At 37.2% G+C, this 16813-nt stretch overlaps 1 protein-coding gene across 1 annotated transcript; it reads left to right on the forward strand.

Annotated features, from left to right (window-relative positions):
* Positions 1–14192: 14192 nt before the first annotated feature.
* On the forward strand, positions 14193–16333 carry ARF6 (ADP ribosylation factor 6). The gene has a single exon (XM_053697640.1). The coding sequence runs from the start codon at positions 14825–14827 to the stop codon at positions 15350–15352; it is 528 nt and encodes a 175-aa protein (XP_053553615.1). The 5' UTR covers positions 14193–14824; the 3' UTR covers positions 15353–16333.
* The last annotated feature ends 480 nt before the right edge of the window (positions 16334–16813 follow it).

Genomic DNA, 16813 nt, shown 5'->3' on the forward strand with positions numbered 1-16813 from the left:
CAGCAGAGGTAATGGTATATAAATAAGAGTATATCGTCGATCTGAAAAGGGAGGTAAGAGATGAATCTCTAAGACCGATAACAGAGAACCTATGAAATAGACCCCGTAGAAGGAGATCACTGCATTCAAATAGGCAATACTCTCCTCACATCCCTCTGACATTCACTGCACGCTGAGAGGAAAACCGGGCTCCAACTTGCTGCGGAGCGCATATCAACGTAGAATCTAGCACAAACTTACTTCACCACCTCCATAGGAGGCAAAGTTTGTAAAACTGAAATGTGGCTTGGAAGATCCACATCTTGGGTATTCATTATCCCATACGTCACTAGCTCATGGACTCTTGCTAATTACATGAAAGAAAACATAATTTATGTAAGAACTTACCTGATAAATTCATTTCTTTCATATTAGCAAGAGTCCATGAGGCCCACCCTTTTTTAGGTGGTTATGATTTTTTTGTATAAAGCACAATTATTCCAATTCCTTATTTTTTATGCTTTCGCACTTTTTTCTTATCACCCCACTTTTCATTAAACTGATTTGTGGGTGTGGTGAGGGGTGTATTTATAGGCATTTTGAGGTTTGGGAAACTTTGCCCCTCCTGGTAGGAATGTATATCCCATACGTCACTAGCTCATGGACTCTTGCTAATTACATGAAAGAAATTAATAGGTTTTATTAAAAAAAAAAAAATATGAGTTTTGTGCAACTTTTTTTAACAATTTACCTCAGGTCTCAATTTGTGCTAAATATTCTAGCTCAATTTCGGCTTGCACCTGAGCGCAAACTATAAATTTCAACTTGTAATACCAGCACAAGTTAGAGAGGTCCCGATATTCATATAAGGTATCGGTTGTGCTTGATTAAAGTTGGTCATGCTAATCAGAAAAGGGACTTGTAATATTAAAGTTACATACTAATGGTAGCGGTAGCGAGCAAGCGATATTGACTATCGTGTGCACAATATCATTAGTAATCTGGCCCTATATCTATTTTTCTACTGCATATGTGATCTATATAAATACTTAAAATATATGTAATCTCCATGTGGCAATGCAAAAAATGATAATCCTTGCTCACAACAATTTTACACAAGCAAAAATTAACTTTGTTTAGGTGGAAATCCATTTACAAGGTCAATTATAAAGTCATGGAAGGTCATCACTTTAAGGAACTCAGCAGGCAGTAGGTGTTTTGGATTTTCCGCTTGCAGAGTAGATTACTATTAGGCCTCAATTGTTAATTTGATTTGATAAAATTGTGAGAATAATAGCTCTGTTTGGAGAGAAAAATTACAACCGGTTGATGTGTGCACACACCTTAAGGACTTTTTTTATATGAATTAAGTTATTACTGAATAGTTAAAGGGACACTAAAGTCAAAATTAAACTTTCATGATTCAGACAGAGCATGCAGTTTTAAAAGACTTTCCAATTTACAAAAGTTCACAGGGTATACGTATACTAGTCTGTGATTGGCTGATGGCTGTCACATAGAGAAAGAAATAATTTGTCTGAAAACAAATCTAATTAAGTGTTATTGCACTGTATTTTTATTATGCACTTGTTAATTATAGAATTATACTGTATTTAGTGGTCATTTAAGGCAGGGGTCAGCAACCTTGGGCGCCCAGATGTTTTTGAACATTTCCCATGATGCTGAGACACACTTTAGGCTGTCTGAGCATCATGGGAAATGTAGTTCCAAAACATCTGGGGGCCCAAAGTCGCTAACCCCTGCTTTAAGGAACCAGTTTTATAGTGTACATGGGGTTGCTGCCGTGATGTTGTCCATCCATGAGAGAGTGTATACAGGGTATGTCCCTGTCATTAAGGGGTTAATAGTACTGTTCAAAGACTGCGCCCAATATATAGTATCTCATTCAGTGACAAGCTGTGACAGTATACTACAATAAGTTACTTTTTATCTTCAATAAAGATTATTCCTGTTACCTTAAAAATGTTTGACGGTTACCTGACGTGTTCACTACCCACACATCTCTGCATATAAAATATAGATAGGACTAGCTCTAAATTATTATAATTATGGGCTATGTCAGGTATAACGGTTTCTATCTTTTTCCCTTTATAATGCCTTAGAGAGAGGTTATTCTGAAATCTAAATTTTAGGCGCCTACCCATAGTAAAAAATGGTCTTATATCTTATGAAAGATTTTGAGTACAATATATAAAGAAAAAGACTTGAGAGAGAAAATATTTTAAAAATATGTATTTTATTGTTACAAATAAGCAGTATTATTTTACAAAAGTAAAAGTTTTATTGCTAAATAAATGCAATGAAAATGTTAAAAATATGAATACAATATTGCAGAGTTATAATAGTTTAGTCATGTTTACATCTAAATAAATATTATACCATACCAGACAGTCTGAGAATGTTTTGGTTCATATAATCTATCATATATAAACACGTTGCATATTGGCACCATTGAGAGTGGCCATAAGACAAACAATTTTATAACCTTGAGCAAGAATACAAGTTCATTTTACAGTAGCATATAATTGTATTTGATTTCTTACTCATTCTGTTTGAAACTATAATATTAATGTATATCATAAAAAATTATAAATAAATTCAGTAAGCCATTTTCTCATTCGTTTGGAGTAATTACCTTTATTGATAAACTCCCAAATAGCTAAACTATATAGCATTATAAATAGTAATAAATGATGTGTCTGTAACACACTTGATCATACAAGATTTCAAGCCCTAAGCTATTAGCTAACCCAAAATGTTATTTGACACTTTTGATCCCAACCATACCTCACCCACTAGCCCAACCCCTCTTTGCATATGTTTAGCCAATGTGAAACACCTTATTGGGCAGTAATGTTTCTTTATTCCATAAATTAAATAATGATACAAACAGTAATAATTTAACAAAAATAAGTGCATAGACGTTAGCAACATCAACTAGGGATTTGGGGAAGACAACAGCTGGACAGAAAAAGGAAGTTCTTGAACTGAGAGAAGTGTTGACATTAATGTGAGGTCATAGCAGACCTAGAATTTATTTTTATAATTATCATCTCTTAGCTATCTTTCTCTACTGCCTCCTCTCTTCAATCTCTCTTTTTTTATCTTTTATTTATATCCAATAGTAAATGCAGAGAAAAAAGAATAATGATATAGTAAACACTATTCTTGCCACAATTGGCCAGTTTACAAATAATAGGTCACATGATTTCCTGCCTCGCAGGGCGGAAAATAACATATTAAGTCACACAATACTTAGTCTTTTACAAAACTGCTTCAATGTGGCTACATCAAAAAAAAAGAAGAAGAAAAAAAGGGAAGTATGCAAACCTTGCTTCAATAACTATTGGTAAGTTTTTAATTTTTTATCCAAAATAAAATAAAAACACAAACAAAACCAAACAGACCTACAAAACCAAACAAAAACAGAAAAGAAAAGAGAAGAAGAGAAAAATGTTTTTTTTTAAAGAAGAGAGAGGGATGGAGCAATTCTACCACAGGCCCAACAATACTAACTCTGAATTCCTGAACGGAAAAACCAGATAATCTATCTCAGTAGGGGAGAGAGTTTTAATAAATACTGACCACTTCTTGAAGAATTGTCTAATATCAAGTTCGCCACTCATATTGGTATCTATCTGTTCTAATATACATTCGCCTAGATTATGAGTTTTGCGTTAGAGGCTGTGCGGTGCTAACGAGCAGTTTATGCTCACCGCTCACTTACAGACAGTGCTGGTATTTAGACATGTGCGTTTCGATTCGTTCCGAATCGAAATTCGGCCGAATTTGTTAAATTCTGAGATTCGGATCGATTCGAATTTCCGAATTACGGTAGTACCAAATCTACCGAATAAATCCAAATTCGTTTGGATTTATTCGTTACATTCGGATGGCCATGGATTACACTAGTATTGTACAGTATATTAGGTTATATCACTCTGCTATGGGTTACACCGAATATACAGTACATAATACTAGTCTAATACACAGCACATCCCACCTAACACATACCGAAATTACGAATTTCCGAATCGAACCGAATCCAGCCGAATTTATTTGAAGCCGAATGAATTCGAAAGAAATTAATTTTAATTTTTCCGAATTGGAATCGAACCGAAACCGAAACAAATTTTTTGGCCGTGCACAAGTCTATTACAGGTTTTTACAAACCCGGCGTTAACCGCAAGAAAGTGAGCGAAGAGCAAAATTTTGCTCCACATCTCACCTCAATACCAGCGCTGCTTACGTTAGCGGTGAGCTGTTAAAACGTGCTTGTGCACGATTTCCCCATAGGTATCAACGAGGAGAGCCAGCTGAAAAAAACCTAACACCTGCAAAAAAGCAGCGTAAAGCTTCTAACACAGCCCCATTGATTCCTATGGGGAAATACATTTATGTCTACACCTAACACCCTAACATGAACCCCGAGTCTAAACACCCCTAATCTTACACTTATTAACCCCTAATCTGCCGCCCCCGACATCGCTGACACCTACATTATATTATTAACACCTAATCTGCCGCTCCGGACACTGCCGCCACCTACATTATACTTATGAACCCCTAATCTGCTGCCCCCAACATCGCCGACACCTACATTATATTTATTAACCCCTAATCTGCCGCCCCCAATGTCGCTGCAACCTAACTACACTTATTAACCCCTAATCTGCCGCCCCCAACTTTGAGACCATTATAATAAACATATTAACCCCAAAGTCTAACCCTAACCCCCCCAATTTAAATATAATTTAAATAAATCTAAATAAAATTACTATCATTAACTAAATAATTCCTATTTAAAACTAAATACTAACCTATAAAATAAACCCTAAAATAGCTACAATATAACTAATAGTTACATTGTAGCTAGCTTAGGGTTTATTTTTATTTTACAGGCAAGTTTGTATTTATTTTAACTAGGTAGAATAGTTATTAAATAGTTATTAACTATTTAATAACTACCTAGTTAAAATAAAGACATATTTACCTGTAAAATAAAACCTAACCTAAATTACAATTACACCTAACACTACACTATAATTAAATAAATTAACTAAATTAAATACAATTAAATAAAGTACGAAAAAAATAAACACTAAATTACAGAAAATAATAAACAAATTACAAGATTTTTAAACTAATTACACCTAATCTAACCCCCCTAACAAAATAAAAAAGCCCCCCCAAAATAAAAAAAGCCCTTCCTTACACTAAATCACAAATATCCCTTAAAAGGGCCTTTTGTGGGGCATTGCCCCAAAGTAATCAGCTCTTTTACCTGTAAAAATAAAATACAAATACCCCCCAACATTAAAACCCACCACCCACACAACCAACCCTACTCTAAAACCCACCTAATACCCTCTTAAAAAAAAACTAACACTAACCCCTTGAAGGTCACCTTACTGGGAGACGTCTTCACCCAACCGTCCGAAGTCCTCAACGAAGCCGGGAGAAGTCTTCATCCAACCGGGCAGAAGTGGTCCTCCAGACGGGCAGAAGTCTTCATCCAGATGGCATCCTCTATCTTCATCCATCCGGCGCGGAGCGGGTCCATCTTCAAGACATCCGACGTGGAGCATCCTCTTCTTTCCACGGCCGACGACTGAATGAAGGTTCCTTAAAATGACGTCATCCAAGATGGTGTCCCTTCAATTCCGATTGGCTGATAGAATTCTATCAGCCAATCGGAATTAAGGTAGAAAAAATCCTATTGGCTGATGCAATTACACCTATCACTACACTATCATTAAATAAATTATTCCTATTAAAAACTAAATACTTACCTGTAAAATAAACCCTAAGATAGCTACAATGTAATTAATAATTACATGGTAGCTATTTTAGGATTTATATTTATTTTACAGGCAACTTTGTATTTATTTTAGCTAGTTAGAATAGTTATTAAATAGTTATTAACTATTTAATAACTACCTAGCTAAAAGAAATACAAAATTACCTGTAAAATAAATCCTAAGCTAAGTTACAATTAAACCTAACACTACACTATCATTAAATTAATAAAATAAGGGGGCGGAGCCGATAGCTGAGGCGGCTGGACGTGTGGTTCCTGGGCTCCTGACTTTAAGTCTTAATAATTGGGGTTTTACAGTATATATTTGGATATTTTTTATTTGAAAACACCCACAGTTTGAACTGTATTGCCCTCTACTACTATAGTATTGATTTCTGTCCAGGGATCGGGCGTCCAGCCTATGTTTCTCAGTGCAGCAACATGGAGAGTGGCCATGCGCTATATGAGATCGCTTAAATTGCCTACAGACCTGGATAGAACAACGGCTTTGGTTGGAAGTAGTCCTGCACAAATCTTACAAGCTGCAACGCTACGGAACATAAAACCTGCAGGGCACCAAAGCGTGGTCTACAATTTGTGGTGCTTAGGCTGCTGCATAATACCCCCCCGGGTAACCGGGTTACTGAGCAGACGAGTAACGCTGCTACCAGTTTCTGTGTCTACAATATACTCACTGCTTCACCCGACACACCATCTTGGCTGAAAAGTGTAAAGTTCACTCTGCTAGTGAATGGTCCCATTTACACCCTCATCAGAGCAGCATAACAGCTTTGTATACTGACTTGAGGTCTTTTAAAATGGCGGAGGCTGAACTTCTCTTACAGGAGGTTGGAGCACTTCTAGACGCTCACTTCTCAAAACTTAGGTTAGCGATTAGTGCAGAATGGGACTCACTGAGAGATATTTGCAAACCCTTTATAAAACGGACATTGCCATCGACTGAGCCTCTAATTGCCTGTTATCCTCTTAGTACGTGGGTCGATACAGAGAAAACTTACCCGATCTTGCAAGATATTGGAGTGTATATGAATCTAGGGGGAGACTCTCATCTCGAACGGACTGCAGCCACCATGGATCTGAAAGCCGATCTCATCAACACAGCTGTTGTACAGCATTCAGAGGCACGAGAAGCGCATACTCCTGTAATGCATGGAGGCCGTAAGAATGGGATCTTCCTCATCCCAGCTGCTGTTAAAAGGTCCCTACAGCCTGACAGATGGGCCCTCACTGAGGGTCAGTTTAAGGAGATGCTTGATTCCACCAGGGGCATTTTCGACATTTACAGATTGGCCCCTCTGAATATGCTAAGGGCCGCTATTTATGCGCAACACCATCCACTGAGTAGCCTTATTGACACAGTCTGCAATCAGATCATGAAGGTAGGAGTGGGTTAAGGACTATGCCATTGCTGACAGACACCTGAAGTTTGCAAATTGCGGTAACTCTATCGTAATTTGCGGACAGACACTGTTACCCATTCACCTACCATCTGAGTACCAAACATTTCCTCACTTTTGGTGGACAAGGTACTCCTCCTGAACCTGCATACTCAGATTTTTAACTACACCCTTATGAAAGCTACTAAGCCAGATGCTGGGGAGACTGCCTTATCACGTTTCAAAGTTGCATGTATTGCTTGCACCATTTTAGGCAGCAGTAATTATCCACTTGTAATAGTTTAAGCAGTTTACATTTGCTCTTATGATATGTTTGCCAGTATAGTAACAATTTACAGGTTTAAGGGGCCCCCAGTTCTTATATTCAAACTGAATTGTTAATGGGTATTATTTATATATAATCCAACTCACTGTGTCTCTCCTTGATATGCCATATTTTGCTATGCTGCCGGCGGCCGAGGCGGCGTGGCATTTACATTGTATATTATGCATAAGGAAATTTATTTTACCCATTGATAAGACCTAGATAAGTTCTTTGTATATGTCGGTGGGGGTCCATCCTCTTGTTTTGTGTAACTAACAACAGCTTTAGACTCCACAGGTTTGCTAAATAGAAGAAATGGGTCTGTTGACAATAATATTTATAGAATTAGTGGGGTGGCATTTAGTGATAACCACAGATATCATATTAGATCAGAAACTCATTTTACCTTTTAGTGTTGAAACCTTTTATACAATCTGTTGTTGTTCTTTAAATATTTAATGTTTCATGCTATTCCTTGCCCAAAAGTGGCTATAGATGCAACTTACTTACCATGACCAAGAGTAGTTCCATGCCATTCTAGTACCTAATTTTACATATGTTTGTTTATCATTCTAGTCCTACCACCTCCAGCGATGTAAAGTATATTCTTATATTTCAGTTGGGAGGTTTATATTTTTCTAGTGACCCAAGAGTGGTCAATATGTAACTACCATTTAATTTAATCTTTCTGTTTTGGTTGGTCCAAAAGTGGCCTGAGATGTAGTTACTCTGGTGATCTACCTTAAAAGAAAACTGAGGTTTCATTATATATAACATGTTTCCTTGTTTTTCAGACAGATATTGCCTTTAAGAACGTATTATTGTGTGATAGCTGTGCATAGATCCCTTCTTTTAATTTTATACGTGTATATCCAACTTGTTTATATGTATGTTAGACAGTTATTATCATTAAGAACGTATTATTGAGTGATCTCTGTCCATAGTCTTTCACTTTTACTTAGACACGTGCACTTTCATTATGCTTAGTTGTATTTCTGATAGTTCTTACTATTGTGAAGATATGAAAACACTGTGTACACATAAATTGTACTGTTTCAAAAAAAAATAAAAAAATTAATAAAATAAATTACCTGCAAATAACTACAATTAAATACAATTAAATAAACTAACTAAAGTACAAAAAATAGAAAAAACTAAGTTACAAAAAATAAAAAAAATAAGTTACAAACATTTAAAAAATATTACAACAATTTTAAGCTACTTACACCAAATCTAAGCCCCCTAATAAAATAACAAAGCCCCCCAAAATAAAAAAATGCCCTACCCTATTCTACATTTAAAGGTTAACAGCTCTATTACCTTACCAGCCCTTAAAAGGGCCTTTTGCGGGGCATGCCCCAAAGAATTCAGCTCTTTTGCCTGTAAAAAAAAAAATACAACCCCCCCCAACATTAAAACCCACCACCCACATACCGCTAATCTAACCCAAACCCCCCTTAAATAAACCTAACACTACCCCCCTGAAGATCATCCTACCTTTAGCCGTCTTCAGCCAGCCGACCACCGATGGAACAGAAGAGGAGATCCGCAGCGGCCGAAGTCTTCATCCAAGGGGCGCTGAAGAAGTCTTCCATCCGATCGGAACAGCCAATAGAATGCAAGCTCAATCTGATTGGCTGATTGGATCAGCCAATCCGATTGAACTTCAATCTGATTGGCTGATTTAATCAGCCAATCAGATTGTGAAGCCATGTTAAAATCTTCCCCAAGGACGAAATGACCTTCAAAGTAAAGCAAAATTTTTGTTTGTAAAAGCATCCCAGAATACTGGATCAAAAACATTAGGTGCGTAGATATTGCACAACATATAAGCAGCTTTCGCGATCTTAACGTTCAACATCAGGTACCTCCCCTCTGGATCCACATTAACATGTAAAACATTTAGACTAATCCTTTTTCCTATCAAACTAGCCACTTCTCTTTTCCTCCCTAAACTTGGGGAGGCAAAAACCTCCCTGACCCATGAAGTTTTTAATTTCATGACCTCATCCAGTTTTAAATGTGTTTCTTGGAGAAACGCTATATCTGTATTAATCTTCCTCAGTTCGGATAATATTGTCTTCCTTTTGATGGGGGAAGTGATGCCTCCAATATATTCCAAGAAACTATCTTGAAACTATCCATCCCACCCATCTAATAGAAGGAGAGAAAAAAGAGAGAGGGAAAGAAGAAGAAAAGAGAGAAGAAAGAAAAAAAAAAGGAAAAAAAAAGGGGAGGAAACCCATGGTCTGCTTCAATCCCTGAGACTAAGGGTTATAGAAAATACCCTAACAAAGGATTGCACTATAAATACTAATGAGAGGGATGACTAGAGCAACTATTGATCCGGAGGGCTTAATTTGTCTAAAAACTTTTCTGCGTCTTTAGCAGAATCAAAAAAATAAACTGATTTATTCTCCTGAGCTAAGGAACTCATCTGTTGATTCTGCTTCGCTCTCACTAAACCTGACCCTTCTATTATCATACTGATAGTAGTTTCTGCCTCTTCTACCCCTCCCTCTGCCTCTTCTCCCTCTGGGGAATTGTTGATAGTTTCTAGAAAGTGACTTATCCCTCCTATGCCACACATATACTCTGTTCAAGTCATAATCATTTTGATCCCTAATGTACTTCCTGTGCTTGATCTCCAATAATAGTTTTTTAGCTTCAGATATACTTTCTGATAAGATTCTGTCAAATTTGAGATAATCTGCAAGTTCTCTTCTTTTATTCAATTCTGACTGAGTTAAACCTATCTGGATATTATTAATTCAACAATTAATAATATCAATTTTAAAGAACAGTCCGACAAAGTCTGGTTCCAACGTGTGATAAACTCCTTATCTTCTGTGATGAAAGTCGGGAATTTATTTAAGCGAAGCCCTCTGGGTATCATTCCCATTTCATGGTATTTCATAAGTATTTGTATGTCACATTTTGTTTTTAATTCCCTTTTAAGGAGTAACTCCATGTCATCAAATAATGTACTTAAAGTCAGTTGAGATTTATCAGTGGTAAATATTTTGTCCAGTTCAATATCAGTTCCCTTCCTCTCTGTCGAGGTTTTCAATGAGAACAGTTCATATATTTCTTCTAAGTCAGTCATATTGAAGAGATGTATGTCTCAAACAAAACAAAACAAAACAAAAATGTCCTTGTAATTGTTTAGCTTAATATGTGCTATAAGTGTGCACTGCGTGGGGTGCTAATGCTCAACAATTGCTTAAATCACACTCCTATTCTTTGTTGTGATAAAAGTACTCTTTAGTACACAATATGTATACAGCCAATATATTATAAATTCAAGTTACTCTCGGAAGATAGAGCACTAATAGTAGAGTGCTATCCACAAAGTCCTTGTTACCCCATATCGAGGAGTATGAGGGAAGCCAAAACCGCCTTTGTAACAAACGTTTAGGAAAAGTAGAGTTCTCCTGTATATATGGGAAGCAAGGATTGACACCTGTTGTAGTTCGTGCTCACTCAGTCAGTAGGAAATGGATACACTACGGGACAAGGCAACAGTTCACAATATGGCTTATTATTTCAAGCTCATAAATGGTTCGTACTCACAGATTTGTAGCTTCAGTGTTCGGTCCTGGGGGAACAACTCACTCGTCCTTTGCGGTGTCTCCGGCTATGCCCCTGCTCAAGTTCACTGGATCCTCTCTGTGTGTGGGTACGTGAAAGCGTCCCGGCTTGGTGCGGCGTCTGACGTCACTGAGTGGTTCCTTCTCTGGGTAAAAACAATATGACGTTAGTCCAACTCCTTAAAATCCCACATACACATCCTCAAATTGTTGTTGAAAGAGCGCACAGGCTAGGTAGACCATTAACTGATAACAAAGGGAACATCAGGGCCAGACCGCTTATTGTTAAACTATTGAATTTTCAGGACAAAATCACTATATTTCAATATTTTCTTAAGAATCAGCCTATTACCTTAGGAGACTCTAAAATACTCTTGTTCCAAGATTTATCTGCTGAAACAGCAGCAAAGAGAAGGGAGTTGTTACCAACCTGCACTAAACTAATTAAACAGGGCTTTCGTGCCACTATAATTTACCCTGCTAGGCTGAAGGTCTATGTTAAGGATGAAGTTTATTTTTTTGATTCTGCTAAAGACGCAGAAAAGTTTTTAGACAAATTAAGCCCTCCGGATCAATAGTTGCTCTAGTCATCCCTCTCATTAGTATTTATAGTGCAATCCTTTGTTAGGGTATTTTCTATAACCCTTAGTTTCAGGGATTGAAGCAGACCATGGGTTTCCTCCCCTTTTTTTTTCTTTCTTCTCTCTTTTCTTCTTCTTTCCCTCTCTCTTTTTTCTCTCCTTCTATTAGATGGGTGGGATGGATAGTTTCAAGATAGTTTCTTGGAATATTGGAGGCATCACTTCCCCCATCAAAAGGAAGACAATATTATCCGAACTGAGGAAGATTAATACAGATATAGCGTTTCTGGAAAAATCAGAAATATATCAGAGCGCCAAATAACAATGGCAGGGTCTAGATAAAACCATATGTTCAAGAAATTTTATTCATACAGATATAATACATAAAATTACAGATAAAACAAATAAAAACAAATAATCAAGGATCCAAGATTTCACAATAAATAAAAAGCCCAAATTCTTGGGTGATTCACAATATTGTTCAACGGTGGCAAATTTAAAACAAATTTTTTTTATATAAATGTCTTGCTGATGTTTAGTCTGTAAAATTGAAATGTGGACCTGTGGTGGTGAAATGGCAGTGGTCCTACTAATTGTAATATATAGTGTCAGTGGAACCTTAAATCAAAGTGATTTGATGATGTGTCTTTTGAATAGTAATTTGTATGATCAGAAGGTTTAGCTAATGATCTCCATAAGTTGAACTTTATATCAAAGTGATTGATTGGTGTGGTTCTCCAATAAATAATTTATATAAAGAAAGGATTTAGCTAGTGGTCTCCATGAGGGTGATTTACAATATGAATTGGCCTAGTGAGATGAAATGCAAATGATTTAATGTGAAAAACTTCTGTGTGTCAAAAATAAAAAAAATGACAATAGTGAAAAAACATCACAAAAAAACGATAAGCAAAGGACCATGTGATCACAAAAAACTTAAATTGTGCAGATTATATATACAATCTGTCTTGATAAACAATGAACAGTCAAAATGCAGTCTTCAAAATTGTGCTAATACAATCTAAATATCGATTCTTTAAAAAATATATTCCATAGTGAAAAAAACTTCCAAATGCAATAAAAAGAAAGAAAAAAACGATTAACTTAGTTCTGAATAAGTGTGAACAATCACACTTATTCAGGACTAAGTTAATCGTGTCGGGTAAAATATTTGCACATGCGAAGATTACGAAGTAGATGGATGGCGTGGTTTCACGGCCGCCTGACGGACAGATTTTCAATTGGCTGTTTAAAAAAACGTGATCAGGAGGTAAGAAAAGAGAAAATGATGGGTTGAATTTGGAGAGTCGAAAAAGTCTAATAATTCTGGCGATAACTTTGATTACAGCTTCATTTACCAAAAACGATGAATGAAAGTCATATTTATTTTGCACAAAGACTGTTACTCAGGATCGCAAACCAGGTAACTTTACTTTCACTTTAAAAACATCTAGAGGAAGATCACTTGGGGTACATTCCTATAGATGTTTATAACATGATGACAGAATTGTGGGTTGAAAACCCCTATTAGGGGTATCTGAGGTTGTTGATCGATAGGGCATATAGGTAGGAACCATAAATGTAATATATGGTTGTGGAATGAACTGATATGTATAGCTGTTGAGATGCTTGTGACAAATCAGATTATTGTTTATTTGATTGGAATTGCTAATTCCATTTTATGAAAAGTCTCAGTATCAGCAAACATATTGTAAATAATTCTAATAAGTTATTATGAATAATACTCTAATTTAAAATGGACAACTAGTATAGTTAATATGATTGTTATTTTTTCTGCAGCTGGTAGATGGCACTGTATAGTTACAAACGAGTATTTATTTTGACAGAATATTTTCATTCATAACTTTTGAATCTGATTACTGTATTTCATTTACAGTATTTCACCCTCCCCTTTTTTGAACTTGTGTATTTCCAAAAACCAACCAGTAGTATTTTGTTTGCTTGAATTTCCTGAAATAATTAACATATGCCTTGAGCAAAATGTTAATTTACTTTAACAGAATAGTGCTTGGCTTGCTACATTCGTGTTGTTTTATCTACATATTTTTCACTGGGATTTTGTTTCTGTTTCTTACTGTGGCTAATGAATTTCTGTTGTAATGTATTGTATATTATTATATCAGTCTAACATCTCATACCACTTTCTCAGTCACGACATGGAGGTTATAACATATAAGCCTTCGTTTCTACTTTTTATGATATACAACCTAAATAATGTATTTATGCTCTTATTCAGATAACATACACTTTGCTACACCTCTTCGTAAGCCCCCCAAAAAATAGTTTAAAAAGTTACGTTAATTTTTAGATTTTAAGAAAAAAAACAACAAGGCAGTGGCACCCTTTTGTTGCGCGCGGCGCTATTTTAAACGATGACGCGAATACCCAGCAAAAAAGCCCCTCCCACTCCCCTGTTGCGAGCACGCCCCCTGGATGACGGCTAGTGACAGCTGACGCCCAGAGTCCTCGCCGGTTGCGCATGCGCTGGATGGAGAGACTGAGCGCGCAGCGTCAGCACCGGTTAATTATACTGATTTGGAAGTTGCCTCACCCTGTACTGTAGCGGCTATGAGTTTAGAGGCGGTTTCTCATATCGCGCGCCCCCTCCTTACTCCGGCTCCTCCCTCTCCTTGAAGCCGGTGTGACCCGCCTGCTGACTGGCACCGGAAGCGGCTTGAGGGGGAACCAATGACTGGGAATATCCGGCATTTGCTGTCTCTACTCGGTGCGGACTAAGTGCAGCGACCAACGAATTGGAAGAAGGACCGGGTTGAGGGAGCAATAAAACGGCCTGGGGTGCCGGCGCCACCTCTAAAAACACTTCGGCCGACCTGTTCTTACAACTTCTTGGGAGCTGGGCGGTTCTACCAACGGCCGCTGGAGCCCCGTCACTTCGGGTCCCCTGCACTTTCCCATGTGGTTCCCGAAGGAAAGAGACACTGCCAGGGGACACCTGTCTTGGCCCGGTTACCCCTTGTGTCGCACCTGAACCTTCTCTTGACCTGAGGTCACTGCTCCAGCTGTCTCTGGAAGTTTCAGCCAGTTCGGAGAACATCCGTTCTTTCTTCATTCATTCAAAGTACGTTTAATGCGCTTTAATCCGCGTCACCATGGGAAAAATGCTCTCAAAGATTTTCGGCAACAAGGAGATGAGGATATTAATGCTTGGACTTGACGCTGCCGGCAAGACCACCATTCTCTACAAGCTGAAGCTGGGCCAGTCCGTAACCACCATCCCTACAGTGGGCTTCAATGTGGAAACGGTGACGTATAAAAACGTCAAGTTTAATGTATGGGACGTAGGTGGCCAGGATAAGATCCGGCCGTTGTGGAGGCATTATTACACCGGCACCCAGGGGCTCATCTTTGTAGTGGACTGCGCTGACCGGGACCGCATAGACGAAGCCAGACAAGAGCTCCACCGCATCATCAATGACAGGGAGATGAGGGACGCCATCATCCTAATATTTGCCAATAAACAAGACCTCCCAGATGCAATGAAACCTCACGAGATCCAGGAGAAACTGGGCCTGACCCGGATCAGGGATAGGAATTGGTACGTGCAACCTTCCTGTTCCACCAGTGGAGATGGCCTCTATGAAGGACTCACATGGCTAACGTCCAATTATAAATCTTAATGACAAATAACATTTCTCAGACAAAATGTATAGAGGCAAAGCACTGTCGTAGGATAATGCTGACCCAATTGATTATACCACTTTAAATTACAACGAAATATGGGATGGATTATTATTGTTTTTCCTTTGCATTAGGATTTTTCTGATCAAATCTCCAGACCTCAAACCTATGGTATAATAAGACTCCCCAAAAAGCAAGATTGCCTTTACTGATATTCATAACCACCTTCTCAGAAGACCCTAAGAATGAGTGTTTGGTTTGAGGGAACAGTCTTCACAAGTATATGCTTTGTTTCCCATTCTGCTTTGTTCACTTTTTTATTTGTTTAGATTTCTTTTTTGCATCCATACAGAGTATGTTGCTAGGTCTCTTTCAAATAGTAAACTTTAAAATTATATTCTTTAAAATCACCCTGCCGTTTGTCTTTTATACTGACTGTTTTTGAAAGTTCTGCAAGCTAGCCTATAACAAATTTAGAAACTGACCTTTTTATATTTTAAGGCGCAAGACCTTTTTCCAGAATGTTGCTAATAAAAAGTTATATTATAAAATATATATATATATATTTAGCTTCACATCAGCCATATTTGATTAGATCAAATCTGTACAAATTGTGACTTTTTAAAATGTCATAACTTGCTCACACAATACTCCATGCATGAGTAGGCTAATTGCAAATTTGAAAATTGTACTGTGATAAGACAACTTTGTTACAAATGACAGCTAATGTTGTGATAAGGCCTGTCCGCATTTGTATATATGAAGGAGGGCGTCCGTAACATGTAGCAATACATACAATTATGCAAAGGGCATCACATTGACGAACAGATTAAGAAAAGCACAACTTTGTAATAGTCATTGCAAAGCTTACTTGATGCTTGATAAATGATCTGCCTAATTTTGTGTTAAAAGGTACATTGCTCCAAGAGTCTTAAAATATATGCTTTTATAAATAAAAAGTACCTACATTATTTCTGTAATTTATTATTGTAAAGTACACTTTTTCTTCTGTGTTGTCTGTTTATAGCACTATGTCAGCTGGGCATTGTGAATAGTGCCTTTTATACCAAAAAAACAAGTATAGCAATGAGTTTCACATGAACATGATTATGCACTCTTAATTTAACAACCACTGAAAACTCAACTAAATGAATGCTTATTGTTCAGTTACATGTTGATACACTTTCCGATGTTTTACCATATCAAGCTGTATCCAATGGCCAGAAAGATGTTTACACTTATAGAGAAGCTTCCGTGATATGAAACCATGTAAGTGTAGTTCATATCAGTCTTGGGCCACTAACAATACAATACAGAAGTTATACCCCCCTAATACAATTCTAGACATGGGAGCTAGGGCATTTGTGTGTTAGAACTTTGTAAGGGATTACTGTTTGCCGTATTTTACAAGTTTTAAAGTAAACCAAAATAATCTAATGGTGGCTATAAAAGTAAAATAA

This window comes from Bombina bombina, chromosome 1 (assembly GCF_027579735.1).
Source record: "Bombina bombina isolate aBomBom1 chromosome 1, aBomBom1.pri, whole genome shotgun sequence".
Lineage (NCBI taxonomy): Eukaryota > Metazoa > Chordata > Amphibia > Anura > Bombinatoridae > Bombina > Bombina bombina.

Excerpts from the sequence above, each read along its gene's own strand:
- ARF6 (XM_053697640.1), top strand. The coding sequence starts at position 14,825 with ATGGGAAAAATGCTCTCAAAGATTTTCGGCAACAAGGAGATGAGGATA.